The 14,595-nt window shown below is 34.9% G+C and overlaps 1 protein-coding gene across 7 annotated transcripts in view; it reads right to left on the bottom strand.

Annotated features, from left to right (window-relative positions):
- Nucleotides 1-14,595, bottom strand: part of SMAD4 (SMAD family member 4) — a 55,314-nt gene that overhangs the window by 16,277 nt on the left and 24,442 nt on the right. For 6 of the 7 annotated variants that reach the window (XR_008540632.2, XR_001711357.4, XR_010151939.1 and 3 more), the window contains 6 exons: nt 13,716-13,928; nt 10,452-10,571; nt 10,240-10,356; nt 8,783-8,833; nt 3,073-3,256; nt 1,499-1,667 (listed from right to left, as the gene is read on the bottom strand). Coding sequence is in view for 3 of the 7 variants with exons in the window: in XM_054671788.2 (XP_054527763.1) it covers nt 1,499-1,667; nt 3,073-3,256; nt 8,783-8,833; nt 10,240-10,356; nt 10,452-10,571; nt 13,716-13,928 (854 nt within the window). In the remaining 4 variants the exon portion in view is untranslated. The remainder of the gene's footprint in view (nt 1-1,498; nt 1,668-3,072; nt 3,257-8,782; nt 8,834-10,239; nt 10,357-10,451; nt 10,572-13,715; nt 13,929-14,595) is intronic. The other variant, XM_063795713.1, reaches the window with a different exon arrangement.

Raw genomic sequence — 14,595 nt, 5'->3', positions numbered from 1 at the left:
CCTCCAAAAGTGCTAAGATTACAGGCATGAGCCACTAAATCAGGCCTTATGTATTGTTTAATAACTAACTTTTCTATACACATGGATATCCTATCAATAAATATAATACTTTATTGTTTTATTCTATTGTTCTAACAGACTAAAACTATAACTGATGCTCTATTGTTGAAAATTTTAACAGGGAATTGATGCTAATTTATTAAGTGTAATAAATAGCACCGCGATTATGTTTTTCAGAAGTCTGCATAGATTTGTGAGTTACACAGGAGTATTTTATGAGTTACTCACACAGAAATATTTTATGAGTGACTATGCGGTTTGGAATTGGCTTTCAACGACTCCAGGAAAAAAAAAGTTGGGGGAGAAACACATTAAAGATTGGTAAAGTGCTGATAATTGTTGCAGCTGGATGATAGGTACATGTGGTTTATTATTTTCGCTATACTTGGTATGTTTAAAAGTGTCATACAAAAAAATTCCAACATTCTTTAACTGAACTATAACTGGAAATGAGAAACTGGGTTTGCTGTTGTGAGGTAATCAGGCAATTCCATTTTTATGGATGCTATGGGGCTACATTATTTTTATCCTAAGCAACTTCCTGGTAATAAGTTAAGAGATACAGTTAATTCCACCAATTTACAATCACTGACAATGAAAATGTTGAGGATGACACAAAATTAAAAATATATTTAGGCTATCTAATTACCACTGTCTTTCTCTTTCAAAAACAGGTTATATTATAAAGTAAAATTCAAATAGGTTGAATATATAACTAGTGAAAAATATTTCAGGCTTATCAGGTTCTTAATTTGAAAAGCTATTAATTTTAGAATTCCCTTCCATAAAATCCTGAAGATTGGCTAAGATGAAAGTCCAGAGTCTGATTCTTACAAATTTCAAGTTACAGGAATACAACTTTGGAGGCTTCACTCCGTATTTTCAAGAGCCTTTGTATTACTCTAAAACATGTAACAGGCCTGGCACAGTGGTTCACACCTGTAATCCCAGCACTTTGGGAGGCCAAGTTGGGCGGATCACTTAAGGTCAGGAGTTCGAGACCAGCCTGGCCAACATGGTGAAACCCCGTCTCTACTAAAAATACAAAAAATTGCCAGGCACAGTAGCATGTACCTGTAATCCCAGCTACTTGGGATGCTGAGGCACGAGAATTGCTTGAACCCGGGAGGCGCAGGTTGCAGTGAGCCGAGATCACGCCACTGCACTCCAGCCTGGGCGACGAGAGCAAGACTCTGTCTCAAAAATAAATAAATAAATAAATAAAATAAAAAACAAAATGTAACAAATTGGCAACCATAAAACTAGATTACTGATAATGTCAATAAATGCCCTCAGAAAATGTGTTTTTTATACTTAAACACAATTTCTTATTATTTAATATATAAAACATTTTTCCATTCCTTCCACCCAGATTTCAATTCTTTTGACAACAAATAGAGCTTTAAGTCTAAAATATTCAAATAAAATTGTAACTAACCTTTATATATGCACTTGGGTAGATCTTATGAACAGCATCTCCAGGTGCACGCCCAGCTTCTCTGTCTAAGTAGTAACTCTGTACAAAGACCGCGTGGTCACTAAGGCACCTGACCCAAACATCACCTTCACCTTTACATTCCAACTGCACACCTTTGCCTATGTGCAACCTTAGGAAGAAAAAAGAAATTACAGTTTATCTTGATAAGTATTTTAAATTTTAGTTCAGATTGTATAGCATGCTTAATATTGAAAAATTAAAAATAAAGATCACATAAAACCAAAAGATAGCTATTAACATTTTTGTATATTTCCTTTTTTCTTTTCCTGTTCATATCTAATAATGATGCACATATTTACAACACTTACTATGTGTCAGGAGCATGTAGTATGAATTCTCATTAAACCCTTACAACTCAATAAGTACTATTATTCTCATTTTTTTAGATAAGGAAACTAAGGCATACTGTCCAAATTGATAGCCACTAGCCACATGTGACTATTTAAATTAAATTAAAACTAATTAGAAATCCGATTAGTCAATCATGTGAGCTATAATTTAAGTGCTCAATAGCTACATGTGGCTAGTGGCTACCGAACTGGACAGTGCAAATATAAATCATTTTCTTCATCACAGAAAATTCTATTAGGCAGAACTGGCTTAGAGGTTAGGTAATTTGCCAAAGTCACATGACAGCAAGTGATAGAGCCAAGATTATGTTCTTTAGCACACACATCCTTAAAAGCCGAGATCATACAGTAGCTAAAATGGAATGTTCCTGTAATATTTCACTGTAAGCATTTCCATTTCATTATATAAACTTTTTTTTTTTTTTTTGAAACGGAGTCTCGCTCTGTCGCCCAGGCTGGGGTGCAGTGGCACGATCTCAGCTCACTGCAACCTCCACCTCCTGGGTTCAAGCAATTCTCCTGTCTCAGCCTCCTGAGTAGCTGGGATTACAGGTGGACACCACCACATATGGCTAATTTTTGGTAGAGACAGGGTTTCACCATGTTGGCCAGGCTGGTCTCGAACTCCTGACCTCAAGTGATCTGCCTGACTCCGCCTCCCAAAGTGCTGGGATTATAGGTGTGAGCCACCGCACCCAGCCTCATTATATAAACTTTTAAACATTTTAATGACTGTATAAAAAAGGAAAAATTTATCATAATTTACTTAACCATTTCCCTTTTATTACCAATTTTTTTAACATTATAAGTAAAACTTTCAGAAACATGTTCTCATTTAATATTACTTCCTTTCAGTAATTTGTAGAAATGTATGATCACAGAAAATAAAATTTTCAAACTGAATTCCAAAAGGTATACTTACTATTCGAAACATAGAAACCTACTAACATAAAAAAGGCTATCTTTTATCATTATATGTTAAACAACAAAAACATCGACAATTAAGATGGAGTGCTTACAAATTCTGAGTTTTCAACATGACCTTTATTCCTTTATTTATATTTAAGAACACATATAATGTACATGGGAAAACATAACCTTGAATAAAAGACAATGTACTATGCTCAATTTTTTAAAGTAACTATCTGACTATACAATCAATACCTTGCTCTCTCAATGGCTTCTGTCCTGTGGACATTGGAGAGTTGACCCAAACAAAAGCGATCTCCTCCAGAAGGGTCCACGTATCCATCAACAGTAACAATAGGGCAGCTTGAAGGAACCTTAAATGTCTCTCCTACCTGAACATCCATTTCAAAGTAAGCAATGGAACACCAATACTCAGGAGCTATAGGAAATAAATGGGAAAGAACATCCTCCCATGAGAGAAAGATATAAGGCTTTCACTTGCACTCCACAACACAGTTTTTCCTAAAAGAAAGGGTGAAGGGAGGGGAGATGGAAATGTAATGCACCCAAAACAACTGGATTAAAATAACATAATGCATTAAAAGGTAGGAATTTCCATGTCTTCTATTTCCTAGCTCAGTACCTAGCACTGTTCTTAAAACACTAATTTGTTGTTTTTTTTTTTAATTTCCAATTACCACTTATCCTCAAGTTCTAAAAGTCATTTTTTAATATCTGGAATTTGGTTCTTACCTCAAAGGACCAGGTCAACTGAGAATTTAAAGAACAGAAATAATCAGAATCTAAAATAAATTATTTTACCATGGTATTTCATTTGACTACACATATTCTCCATGTAGTCTCAACTTTTATTTTTTAAAAACACACTGACCCTAAGATGTATTCCAGGGAACTGTCCTTGAATAACATCGACTCATGACATATTTTTATAGATTCCCTAACTGAGAGAAAGTGCATAAGCAAGTCAGCTATCCCACCCTTGAGTTAAGGTTAATTATACTTTAATCACACAGTTGTTGTACACACAGATTCTCAACTGTCTCTTGGGTAGAAGGTCATTTGTCCCACCTATGCCATAGCAAAAGGTATTTTTAGTGAAGTCAGGTCATGTTAACTACCACAATTTTAACTTTGGAGATGTATTTAGTGTACTCATTTGAACAATAATATATAATTTTAAATCACTGGGAAAAAAAGAGGTGCTACTCTGGTTTACAAAGACAACTGATCAAGTATTTCTAATTTTTATTTGTAAACAACAATTATTACATCAAGCCCAAATACATAAAAATTATTTGGCTTTCCTGTTTTAACTCATTTAACAGATATCTACAGAGTATCTAGGGATCTTTCTGGGCACTGCATACACAGTAGAAAACAAAACAGCTACAGTCCCTGTTCTCACAGAAGTGCAGGGGCAGACAAATAAGCAAACAAATGAAATAACTCAGATAACAATGAACACTGTGAAGAAAATAAAACAGGGCATGGAACAGCAGATGATTGGGAAGAACACTTCAGACTGGATGGTAGGGGACATCCCATCTGAAAAGATGGGACCTGAATAACCTTTTATCTATGTGAAGACTGAACAGATTTCAAAGAGGAAGCAAAAGCAAAGACCCTAGGGTGGAAATAGGTTCGACATATTTAAAAGAAAGATTTATCTGTATCTCAATAAGCTGTTTATGAACTTTAAACTAGAATTTGAAGCAATAAAACTTTCAACAATCTTACTTTCAACAAAGTTACTTAGAATGACAAAAAAGAAACCCAGATCTTACGGAAAAAAAAAAATAACCTAAAATGAAGTATGATTGATGCTTAAAATTTTTTTAAAAGAAAACAACTTGTAAAAGCTATGTACCCTAATTACTTTTCAAAATGCTGCCAAGCAATAAAATACTTTCCAATGCAATGAGGAGTTACCAAAACAGATCACATGAAGATTGGATAATTCAAAAACTTAAAAACTCAAATGTTTTGCCATGTCACTCTAATGAACTTGTCACAAAGATAAATATTTGTTTAAATATATTTCATTATGCTTAGAACATAAAAACCAGTGATACACTAAGTGTCTTCACTGAGTGTCTTCTTAAAAAGCCAGTTTTGAAGTATTTATGAAATTATTTTCAGCCGGGCATGGTGGCTCATGCCTATAATCCCAGCACTTTGGTAGGCCAAGATGGGCAGATCACTTGAGCCCAGGAGGTCAAGGCCAGCCTGGGCAACATGGTGAAACCGCGTCTCTACGAAAAATAGAAAAATTGGCTGGGCGTGGTTGTGTCCATCTGTAGTCCCAGCTACGCGGGAGGCTGAGATGGGAGAATCACCTAAGTCTGGGAGGTCAGGGCTGCAGTGAGCCATGAGAGTGCCACTGCACTCCAGCCCAGGCCACAGAGTGAGACCCCGTCTCAAAAATTAAAAAACAAAAAAAAAAATATTGTCTACAAAAAATGTAATGTGAAGGTATCACATTATGCTACGGACAAGAAGCTTCAGCAAACAACTGATAGGTACACTGGTTAAACCAAAACTACAGAGATTGTCTAAGACAACAATTACCCAATGTTTCGGTGGCCAAAAAAAACACAACAAAAAACAGTAACAACACTTAAAAGTGGTCTTTACACAATCAGTCCAAATGTTAAATTGTTTTAAACAAGTATTTATAAAGCTAGGTAAAAAGAAAATGAGGGCCACGCATGGTAGATCACGCCTGTAATCCCAGCACTTTCGGAGGCCGAGGCGGGCAGATCAAGAGGTCAGGAGTTCGAGACCAGCCTGACCAACATAGTGAAACCCCGTCTCTACTAAAAATACAAAAATTAGCCGGGCGTGGTGGCGGGCGCCTATAGTCCCAGCTACTTGGGAGGCTGAGGCAGAATGGTGTGAACCCGGGAGGCAGAGGTTGCAGTGAGCCAAGTTGCGCCACTGCAGTCCAGCCTGGGTGACAGAGCGAGACTCTGTCTCAAAAAAAAAAAAAAAAAAAAAAAAAAACAAGTAAAGCCAGATTACTAGACTGTTTAGGGATGTAGTCATCACTTTAAAAGGGGCAGGCATGGTGGCTCATGCCTGTAATCCCAGCATTTTGGGAGCCGATGGGGCAGAGATCACTTGAGGCCAAGAGTTCAAGACCAGCCTGGATAACATGGTGAAACCCTATCTCTACTAACAATACAAAAATCAGCCAGGCATGGTGGCGGGTGCCTATAATCCCAGCTACTCGGGAGGCGGAGGCAGGAGAATGGCTTGAACCTGGAGGTGGAGGTTGCAGTGAGCCGAGTTGCGTGACTGCACTCTAGCCTGGGTGACAGAACAAGAGTTCATCTCAAAATGAATAAAAAAAAATTTAAAAAATAAATAAAAGAGCAAAAAAAAAGTGATATCCATAAAAAGCAGGACAGTAGCTACCTCTGGGGAGAAGGAAAGAGAAGGTTTTGACAGAGACAAAATTCATGGGGTAGGAGGGTTTCTGGGATGCCATAATGTTTTAGTTCTCAATCTGTGTAGTGGTTACATGAGTATTGGTTTTAGTGATGTTAGACTATATACTTACTTGTGTTACGTACTTTTCTGTATATTACATTTCTCAAAAAAAGAAAGTTTATGAAAAGGCTAGACCCCTTGACCTACAAAAATGTTTAAAATCACAACACACAATATAACACAGAAAATCCGTTACAGAAGATAATAAATATATATCGTTAAAAGAATGCTTCTGCCCCACTAACATCACCTTTTTCCTAACCAGAACAAGTATTTGCCTCTTAAATCAGCAAAAAGTTTATTTAACTATGACATCTACTGCTAGCCAGCACAGTAACCCTGGTTCTCACACTCTGGTGTCACTGTAATATGGCCTTTTGATCTAGAAATTCTACAAATTTCTTAAACTAAAATATGAGAAAAGTTATAAACACAAAGATGTTCCCTTCTATTTTTTTAAACAGCTAGAAAAAAAATTAAACCAACATAATCAATAACAGAACATTTACACAAAGAAAATTATGTAGACCTATTTAAGAATTGTATGTTACCCTTTGAATTAATCATTATGGGCGCTGTGTTTATGTTTTAAAAACCATTACTGGAAATATATACTAAGATATTTACATATAAAATATAGGATTTGCTTCAAAATAATATAGAATGAAGAAAGAGAGTGAGTATGAATGAAACAAGATTGGTCATTACTTGATAATGGCTGAAACTGAGGAATGAGTACAATGGGGGAACTTCCTGTATTATTCCGGTATGCTTAAAATTCTTTATGCTTGACTTATACACAGTGGAGTACTATTCAGCCATAAAAAAAATGCGATTCAGTCACTTGAGACAACATGGATAGAACTGGAGGTATTATGTTAAGTGAAAGAACCCAGGCAAAGAAAGACAAACATCACATGTTCTTATTTGTGGGATCTAAAAATCAAAACAATTGAACCCATAGAGACAGAGAGTAGAAGGATGGTTACCAGAGGCTGGGAAAGATAGTGGGGGATTGGGGGAAGGTGAGGATGGTTAATAGTACAAAAAGTAGTTAGAATGAATAAGGTCTAATATTTTACAGCACAACAGGGTGACTGTAGCCAATAATTTAATTGTACACTTTAAAATAACTAACAGAGTATAGACTGTAACACAAAAGATAAATGCTTGAGGGGATGTACACCCCATCTTCCATGATGTGATTATCATGCATTATATGCCTGTATCAAAACATCTCATGTGCCCCATAAATATATACATCTCCTATGTACCCACAAAGATCAAAAATAAAATCATTTAAAAATATTTTTTTTTAATTTTTCAAGCTTGGTGTGGTGGCTCACGTCTATAATCCCAGCACTTTGGGAGGCTAAGGCAGGAGGATCACTTGAGGCTAGGAGTTCGAAACCAGCCTGGACAACATAGCGAGATCCCATCTCGGAAAAAAATTAAAAAATAAATAAATAAATAAAATTATTAGCAGGAGGATTGCTTTAGCCCAGGAGTTCAAGACCAGCCTGGGCAACATGGTGAGACCCTGTATCTACTAAAATACAAACATTAGCCAGGCATGGTGGCCCCTGCCTATAGTCCCAGCTACTCTAGAAGCTGAGATGAGAGGATCGCTTGAGACCAGGAGGTCAAGGCTGTAGTAAGCTGAGATCATGCCACTGCACTCCAGTTTGGGCAACAGAGCCAGGCCCTCTCTCAAAAATAAACAAGTAAAAATAAAAATATAATTCTTCATAATTTTCTTTTAATTAGGAGGAAAATTGAGTTTATAGTTTCCAAAAAATTAAGGTGATTAGTTGAAGTAATATATTTGCATCTTTTTATGCTAAGAAAAACAGATACGAAGGGATGAGAAAAAAATTCAAAATCTATGTTTGTGTCACAAGGGACTTTCAGTATTTTATTTTCAAGTGTTTTCTGTTTTATTACCTCTATAGTTTCAAAAATTATACACAAACTTTGAACTGAAGAAAGCTACTTAGCTATTTACTCTTTTGCATACAATTTAATCAAATAGTTTCTAAATTCCAGTTAACCAGAGATCCTGAATAGAGTGAATTATTTTTCTTTTCGGCATGTACTTAAGATTCTTTCCTGGCTTTTTAAGCTATAGTTTTACAGATGTTCTATTTTGAAACCTAGTTTTATTCTGCTGCATATTTATGTATTCAATGCTGAAGCCAGCATTTCTGTAATTCCCATTTTAGCTGAAAAGATAGTTCTTTCCTTTTGGGGACAGTTAAACTGAATAAAATATAGACAGTCGATGTGTGACTATATTGACTACTCAAACTGTTGATTAACTCATGTCATGATGAGTATTGTACTCATCTGAGAAGTTAAGTGACCCCATAATTCCATTAAAGCCTGTGTTTGTGCGTTTCAATCACCACTAAATCAATCTAAATACAGGAAATCAATTTTGAAATACACTTACCAGGATGATTGGAAATGGGAGGCTGGAATGCAAGCTCATTGTGAACAGGCCCTAAAGAAAAGACAACAAAAATTCCATTTTTATTTATTAAAAGTTGTCTAATGCTAAAACTTTCAGTAAATCTTACTTAAATATAACTATTATAGGTTAGGAATTGTTTAAAACAAGCTTATGCAATGTCTAAGAACTTAAAAGTTTACAATAAGCAAATAGTCTTAAACTATTAATACTTTTGTGGATATTTAATAACTAACATTTTAGTGCTATCTGCCAAGTGCTATTATTACACAATTTACACATAATTTTATATCCAACATTTAATACAGATCATAAATGAATTATTCATGTAACGTCCAATACAGTACAATTTATAATGCAATGTATAATAATAAACTGTTAGGTCTATTCTAAAAACAAGTGCTTATGTTAATTAAGGATGTTTATTTAATGGAATCATAGCTAACATAATTGAAAACTGGTAATGTGTTAAAACATTGTGCTAAACACCTCACATAAATTATTACGTTTACTTCTTACAAACACCCCTTGAGGTAGATACTACTATTATTACTCTTGAGGCTTAATGAGGTGAAATAACTTGTCAATGGTCACACAGCCTGTTAAAGGTCCAAACCCAGCACCCTTCAACACTATAACGGCCTAGGCAGCCATTAAAAATTACATTCTCTTAAGAAATGGAAAAAATAGTAACATAACTGAAAAGAAGCAAGATATATGCAATACACACAGAGTAGGAGCCCCTGTCAATTTACATATACCTGTTTATATGACTGGAAGGAAAATAACAAAATATTAGAAGTGGCTGTTTTTGAGTAGCAGGATTCAGGGTAATTTTGCTTTTCTTATTTATACTTTTCTATATTTTCTAAGTTTTCTTTGGTACTATTAATATTATAATGAGAAGAAAGGGATTTAATGTATATAAGAGTTATACTCTCGATTTTACTAAGCCATATGAACAATGCTCCTATTCTACCTGAAACTACATGTTATCTGTAGGGTATTCCTCCCAATCATGCCAGCACAGAGTTATCTATAGATTCAACATTATCCAAAGTACACTGAATACTACGCTGAGGGAAACCTTGAGAACTTAGCACTCAAAGGGTTTCAATCCATTATGCGTGGATATACAAGACACAGATGAGATCTAAGAACATATACAAAGCAAACAAACAAATGAATGGAAATCAATGTGATGTTAATGAAACATTAGCAACAGAGAAATAAATGTATTTAGCAAACATCACTCCTCTAAAATAAAAAGGTAGGATAACTATGAAAAATAATACTGTTTACAAAAAATACTGAAAAGCACTATTTAATGAAACAAAATCACAGGATGAATAAAAGATGTAAAAACATTTTTAAAAAATAGAAAACAAAGCCCTACCAAAAAAAAAAAAATAGCCCTTACAACAAAAACAAGAGCTTACAGTAATGTCCGGGATGGGGCGGCATAGGCGGGTGGTGCTGAAGATGGCCGTTTTGGTGGTGAGGCAAATTAGGTGTGTATGGTGCAGTCCTACTTCCAGTCCAGGTGGTAGTGCTGTCTAAAAATTAAGGCCCACATGGGTTAATTTGCTTTTATAAAGGCTGCCTACTTTTTTCTCAACTATTTAAAAGATTTTTTAAAGTATGTACATACTATGATGGTAAGTAGCTGGCTGACCAGTAAATCCATTCTGCTGCTGTCCTGGCTGAGGCCCTGATGCTATCTGCAACAGTCCTTCACTATGGCTGCCCCCCAGTATACTGGCAGGCTGACCTAGAGGAACAAGAAGACATTAACATGGTACATTCATAGATGTCATCTTATGATTTCATATACTAAATGAAGGACCAATTTTATCTGATAACGCACAACTATAAAGATGGGCAAAAAGTGTAACTCACCCATGGCCTATCAGGTAAAAAACCTACAGTCATCTATAAAGGCAAACTTTAACTTGAGGAAGCTCAAAATTATTCCATTTTAGGTAATGTCTAACTAATTGTAGTGGCTTATTTCTTCACAAACATATTTCAAATGCCAGCAAAACACCACTGTACGTCTGGCCTATCATATTAACTTCTTCAGAGGTATGTCAGTTCATCCTGGCCACTCCATCCACCTCTCTCTCTGGACCTTTCTGATTAGGACCCCAAAAATCCAGGCTCAAGAAAATGTTGAAAACTGAAAATTAATCACTATCAGCACTGGTACTAGTAATGGCAGAATGCTAGGGTTTGACAGAGAAAAGCAGAGCAGAAAATTATTTTAAATAGGATGTGATAGTGAAGATGAGGAAGTTAAAAAGATCTAGCTCTGCTGTCCAATCAATATACCATTTACTGGTTAAAAACAAACAAAAAAACTACCAGTCTACTTTCAAATTTTTTCAAGAGCTTTTATAAACCAAGAATCATTTCTTTTCAAGAACACCATCATATTCCCAGATGTACAAGAAATTAATTGCCCTCTCTATATGTAATATACCAAGAGAATCAAGCTTCTCTTGGCTTGTATTCTATTCAAAAACCATCCTATGATATTGCTTACTGTCCTACATTTTTAAGGCTTTTTTTTTAAAGTGGAAATTTGGTTTCTTAAAGAGCATTAATTAACTCGACTGTTAATCCTATTTGGAAAGCACTAAAGTTATAATTATTTATAACTGGCATCACCTCATTCTTTTCTAAATGGGAGTATAATCAGATGGAAGAGAGTAACATGTCACCATTGCTCAAAGTATCAAAGAAAAGGAATATTTTTCTTTTCTTTACATATCACATTTCCTTAAAGCTAAGAATTACAAAACCAAAAGCTAAAGAGAATATTTCAATACTCCCCAAATTATTTATCTGTAAAAATGACATTTTAGCAACCTCCCTTCCTACTCATCCCCCAGATTCTGCAAGTTATCTTTAAAGGTTAATTATGGTTTTGTTCATATTTTTAACAATTCTATAGGCAATACTCTTAGCTAACTTACAAAAATTGTCATTAACTACACAGGATAAATTATTTTAATTTACAGGTATTTAAAAGGAAATTCTTAAAATATTCAGGTGTCAAAAGAACATAAATTGTAAAGTGACTCACTGTAGTTATCCATACTGAATACTTACTTCCCTTATACAATTCTAAGTATGTAAAATAAAGTTAAACAATACGACTAAATCAGCTCACGTAAAATAGCCTTTCAAATCTTCTATTTTAGTTCAACTTCTTTTCTTTTTTATCAATATACTTTTTGAGACCTAAGGGAACCCTCTTTTTTTTTTTTTTTTTTTTGGAGATGGAGTCTCGCTGTGTCGCCCAGGCTGGAGTGCAGTGACTCGCTCTCTGCTCACTGCAAGCTCCGCCTCCCGGGTTCACGCCATTTCTCCTGCCTCAGCCCCCGGAGCAGCTGGGACTACAGGCACATGCCACCACATAAGGGAACATTTTGACACAAGTTCTAAAACTTACAGTATTTACAGTATTCGATTATTAAAATCTACCCAATAAATACCAGGATAAAATTAGCTGCATTTCATTTCTATCACTTTTTCTAATCTTTGAATAGGATTCAACCTCAGGAAACAACACAGTCAAAATGAAGTCACTTTAGTAAGCATTGACAAAGGCACAGAAATTCAATCTCCAGATAATATAAACAGAAGTAGGTAGCTGTGCTCTAGCACTAATCTACGTTCAAGTGGCTATAATGTACCTTCTTTTATTTTCTATCACTACCCACTGTTTGTCAACCATATTCCTAATTTGGTAAATAAAAAGTAGACAGATAATAGAAGCACCAAGTGATTAAGGATCTGGGTTCTCAAGTGCTTAACCTATATGACCCATTTAGAATATGCTGCCTATAGTGAGACTTTCATCTCTTAGATAGCAAACCAAAAACATGTTGCTTTGAAGTGGTGTAATGAATTAAAGGGGAAATTCTGGTATACTTCACTTGAAAACTCACAATTACAGAAATCAGTCCCCCATTTATTCCAAAGATCAAAATTTCTATGTTGAATCTAATCTGATAGTAAAGCAAATAGAATAATGGTACTTTCGGTAGCAACTAACACAGTATTAACCCAGAGCTGTCAAAAATCTATTCTGATGTGGGTTTACATAAATTCCTTTAGCAACTGCATGCAACTAACACCATACACATGCCAAGATAATGCTCTATGATTAATTGAAAAAAAAAAAATGAAAAAAAAGCTACTTCATTTGCCAAGCAGCAAACTATCAAACCTTTGGTTACTGTGAAAATAAGTAACAGAACCAGGTCATATGATCATGCCCCCAAAAACCTGAACCTAGCAGCCCCTTCTGCCTCCTATGACATGGCAGAAAAGAAGGATCTTTCTAAAACAGACTTTTTTTTTTTTAATTACACATATATTTTAAAAAGAGATATAGAAGTTAGCTTATATCAAAATTGACTTAATTACTTAATGTCTATTTTGAGCAATATATAACAAATTTGTCAAGATCCCTTTGCACAGTGAGAAAATCAGACAACTACTATAAGGTAATATTGTCCCAGAAAAACCAAAATAAGAACACTGCATTAAAAGAAAGGTTGCAATTCCATTAACACAGACCTTCATAAACATCTTGGATCAAAACTACTTGTTAATTATTTAAATATTTCTCCAAAATATATCTGAGAGCTTAAGAGGCTACTTACTTCTACATGTAATAGTAATGTATAAATCAGATCATTAATTTAAATCAATATTATAATCAAAGCCATTACTTAAATTCCAAGTGATTGTGCATACCTGTTTAATACCTCTTTACCTATGAAAGATACTACAGTTACTTTTAATGTTTACTTACTTGGAGTTTCCCCCCAAGTGACTACACATAAATAAGCAATGATTAGGAAAACTCAACTTGCTGACTACATCTGATTCTAGAACTCACTTGTGGAAGCCACAGGAATGTTGGGAAAGTTGGCAGTGCTGGTAGCATTAGACTCAGATGGGGCTAACAGAGCTGGGGTGCTGTATGTCTCTGTCGACGCACGATTACTTGGTGGATGCTGGATGGTTTGAATTGAATGTCCTTCAGTGGACAACGATGGCTGTCCCTCAAAGTCATGCACATATTCATCCTTCACCATCATACTTGATGGAGCTATATAGAAAATTGAACATATTTTAAATTTTTATAAGCTTCTATTCCCAGAAAAAAAAATCTTATTAGCAAGTAATATAATAACATCTAAAATCAATTACAGTGTAAATTACTAACCTTAATTCAGAATTTTTTCATATTATTTTAAAAGCATACTACTTTACCAGCAAAAGTCATTTATTCAGCGGTAACAGCATGATATATATTTTATCAATCAATCTGACTCTCAAATTTGAAGCTAGTCTATGTTTCAACAGCCTCCAGCAACAATCCTAAAAAGGTACTCCTCAGTTTCTTGATAAACCTAGAAGAATAATCACCTAAATACATAAGGCAGGCAAAAACCGAATGGCTGGAAAATGTGTCCAGCTGAGAAAAACAATTATTTGGTCTAAATAGAGACTGAGTATTTAACTATATCTTTTTGTTAATTTCACACTGTGGAGATATGAGTGGGATCTGACAGATATCCAATCCCAGGATCTAGAATTATGGTTAAGCAACATATTCTTTAAAAATGAAGTGTACTGAATGTAATGTCCCCTACAGATTTAGAACCAAACGGAAAAATTCTAAATGAAAAGTCAAACTGAAATTTCCCTCTAGAAACCCAACCCAAATAAGAGTATTTGATTAATATATGGTGTGAGAAAACTCAGTAATCAAC

The sequence above is a fragment of the Pan troglodytes genome, chromosome 17 (genome assembly GCF_028858775.2).
Source record: "Pan troglodytes isolate AG18354 chromosome 17, NHGRI_mPanTro3-v2.0_pri, whole genome shotgun sequence".
NCBI lineage: Eukaryota > Metazoa > Chordata > Mammalia > Primates > Hominidae > Pan > Pan troglodytes.
Note: the sequence above shows the minus strand (reverse complement) of the source record. Positions and strands in the feature narration are given on the sequence as shown.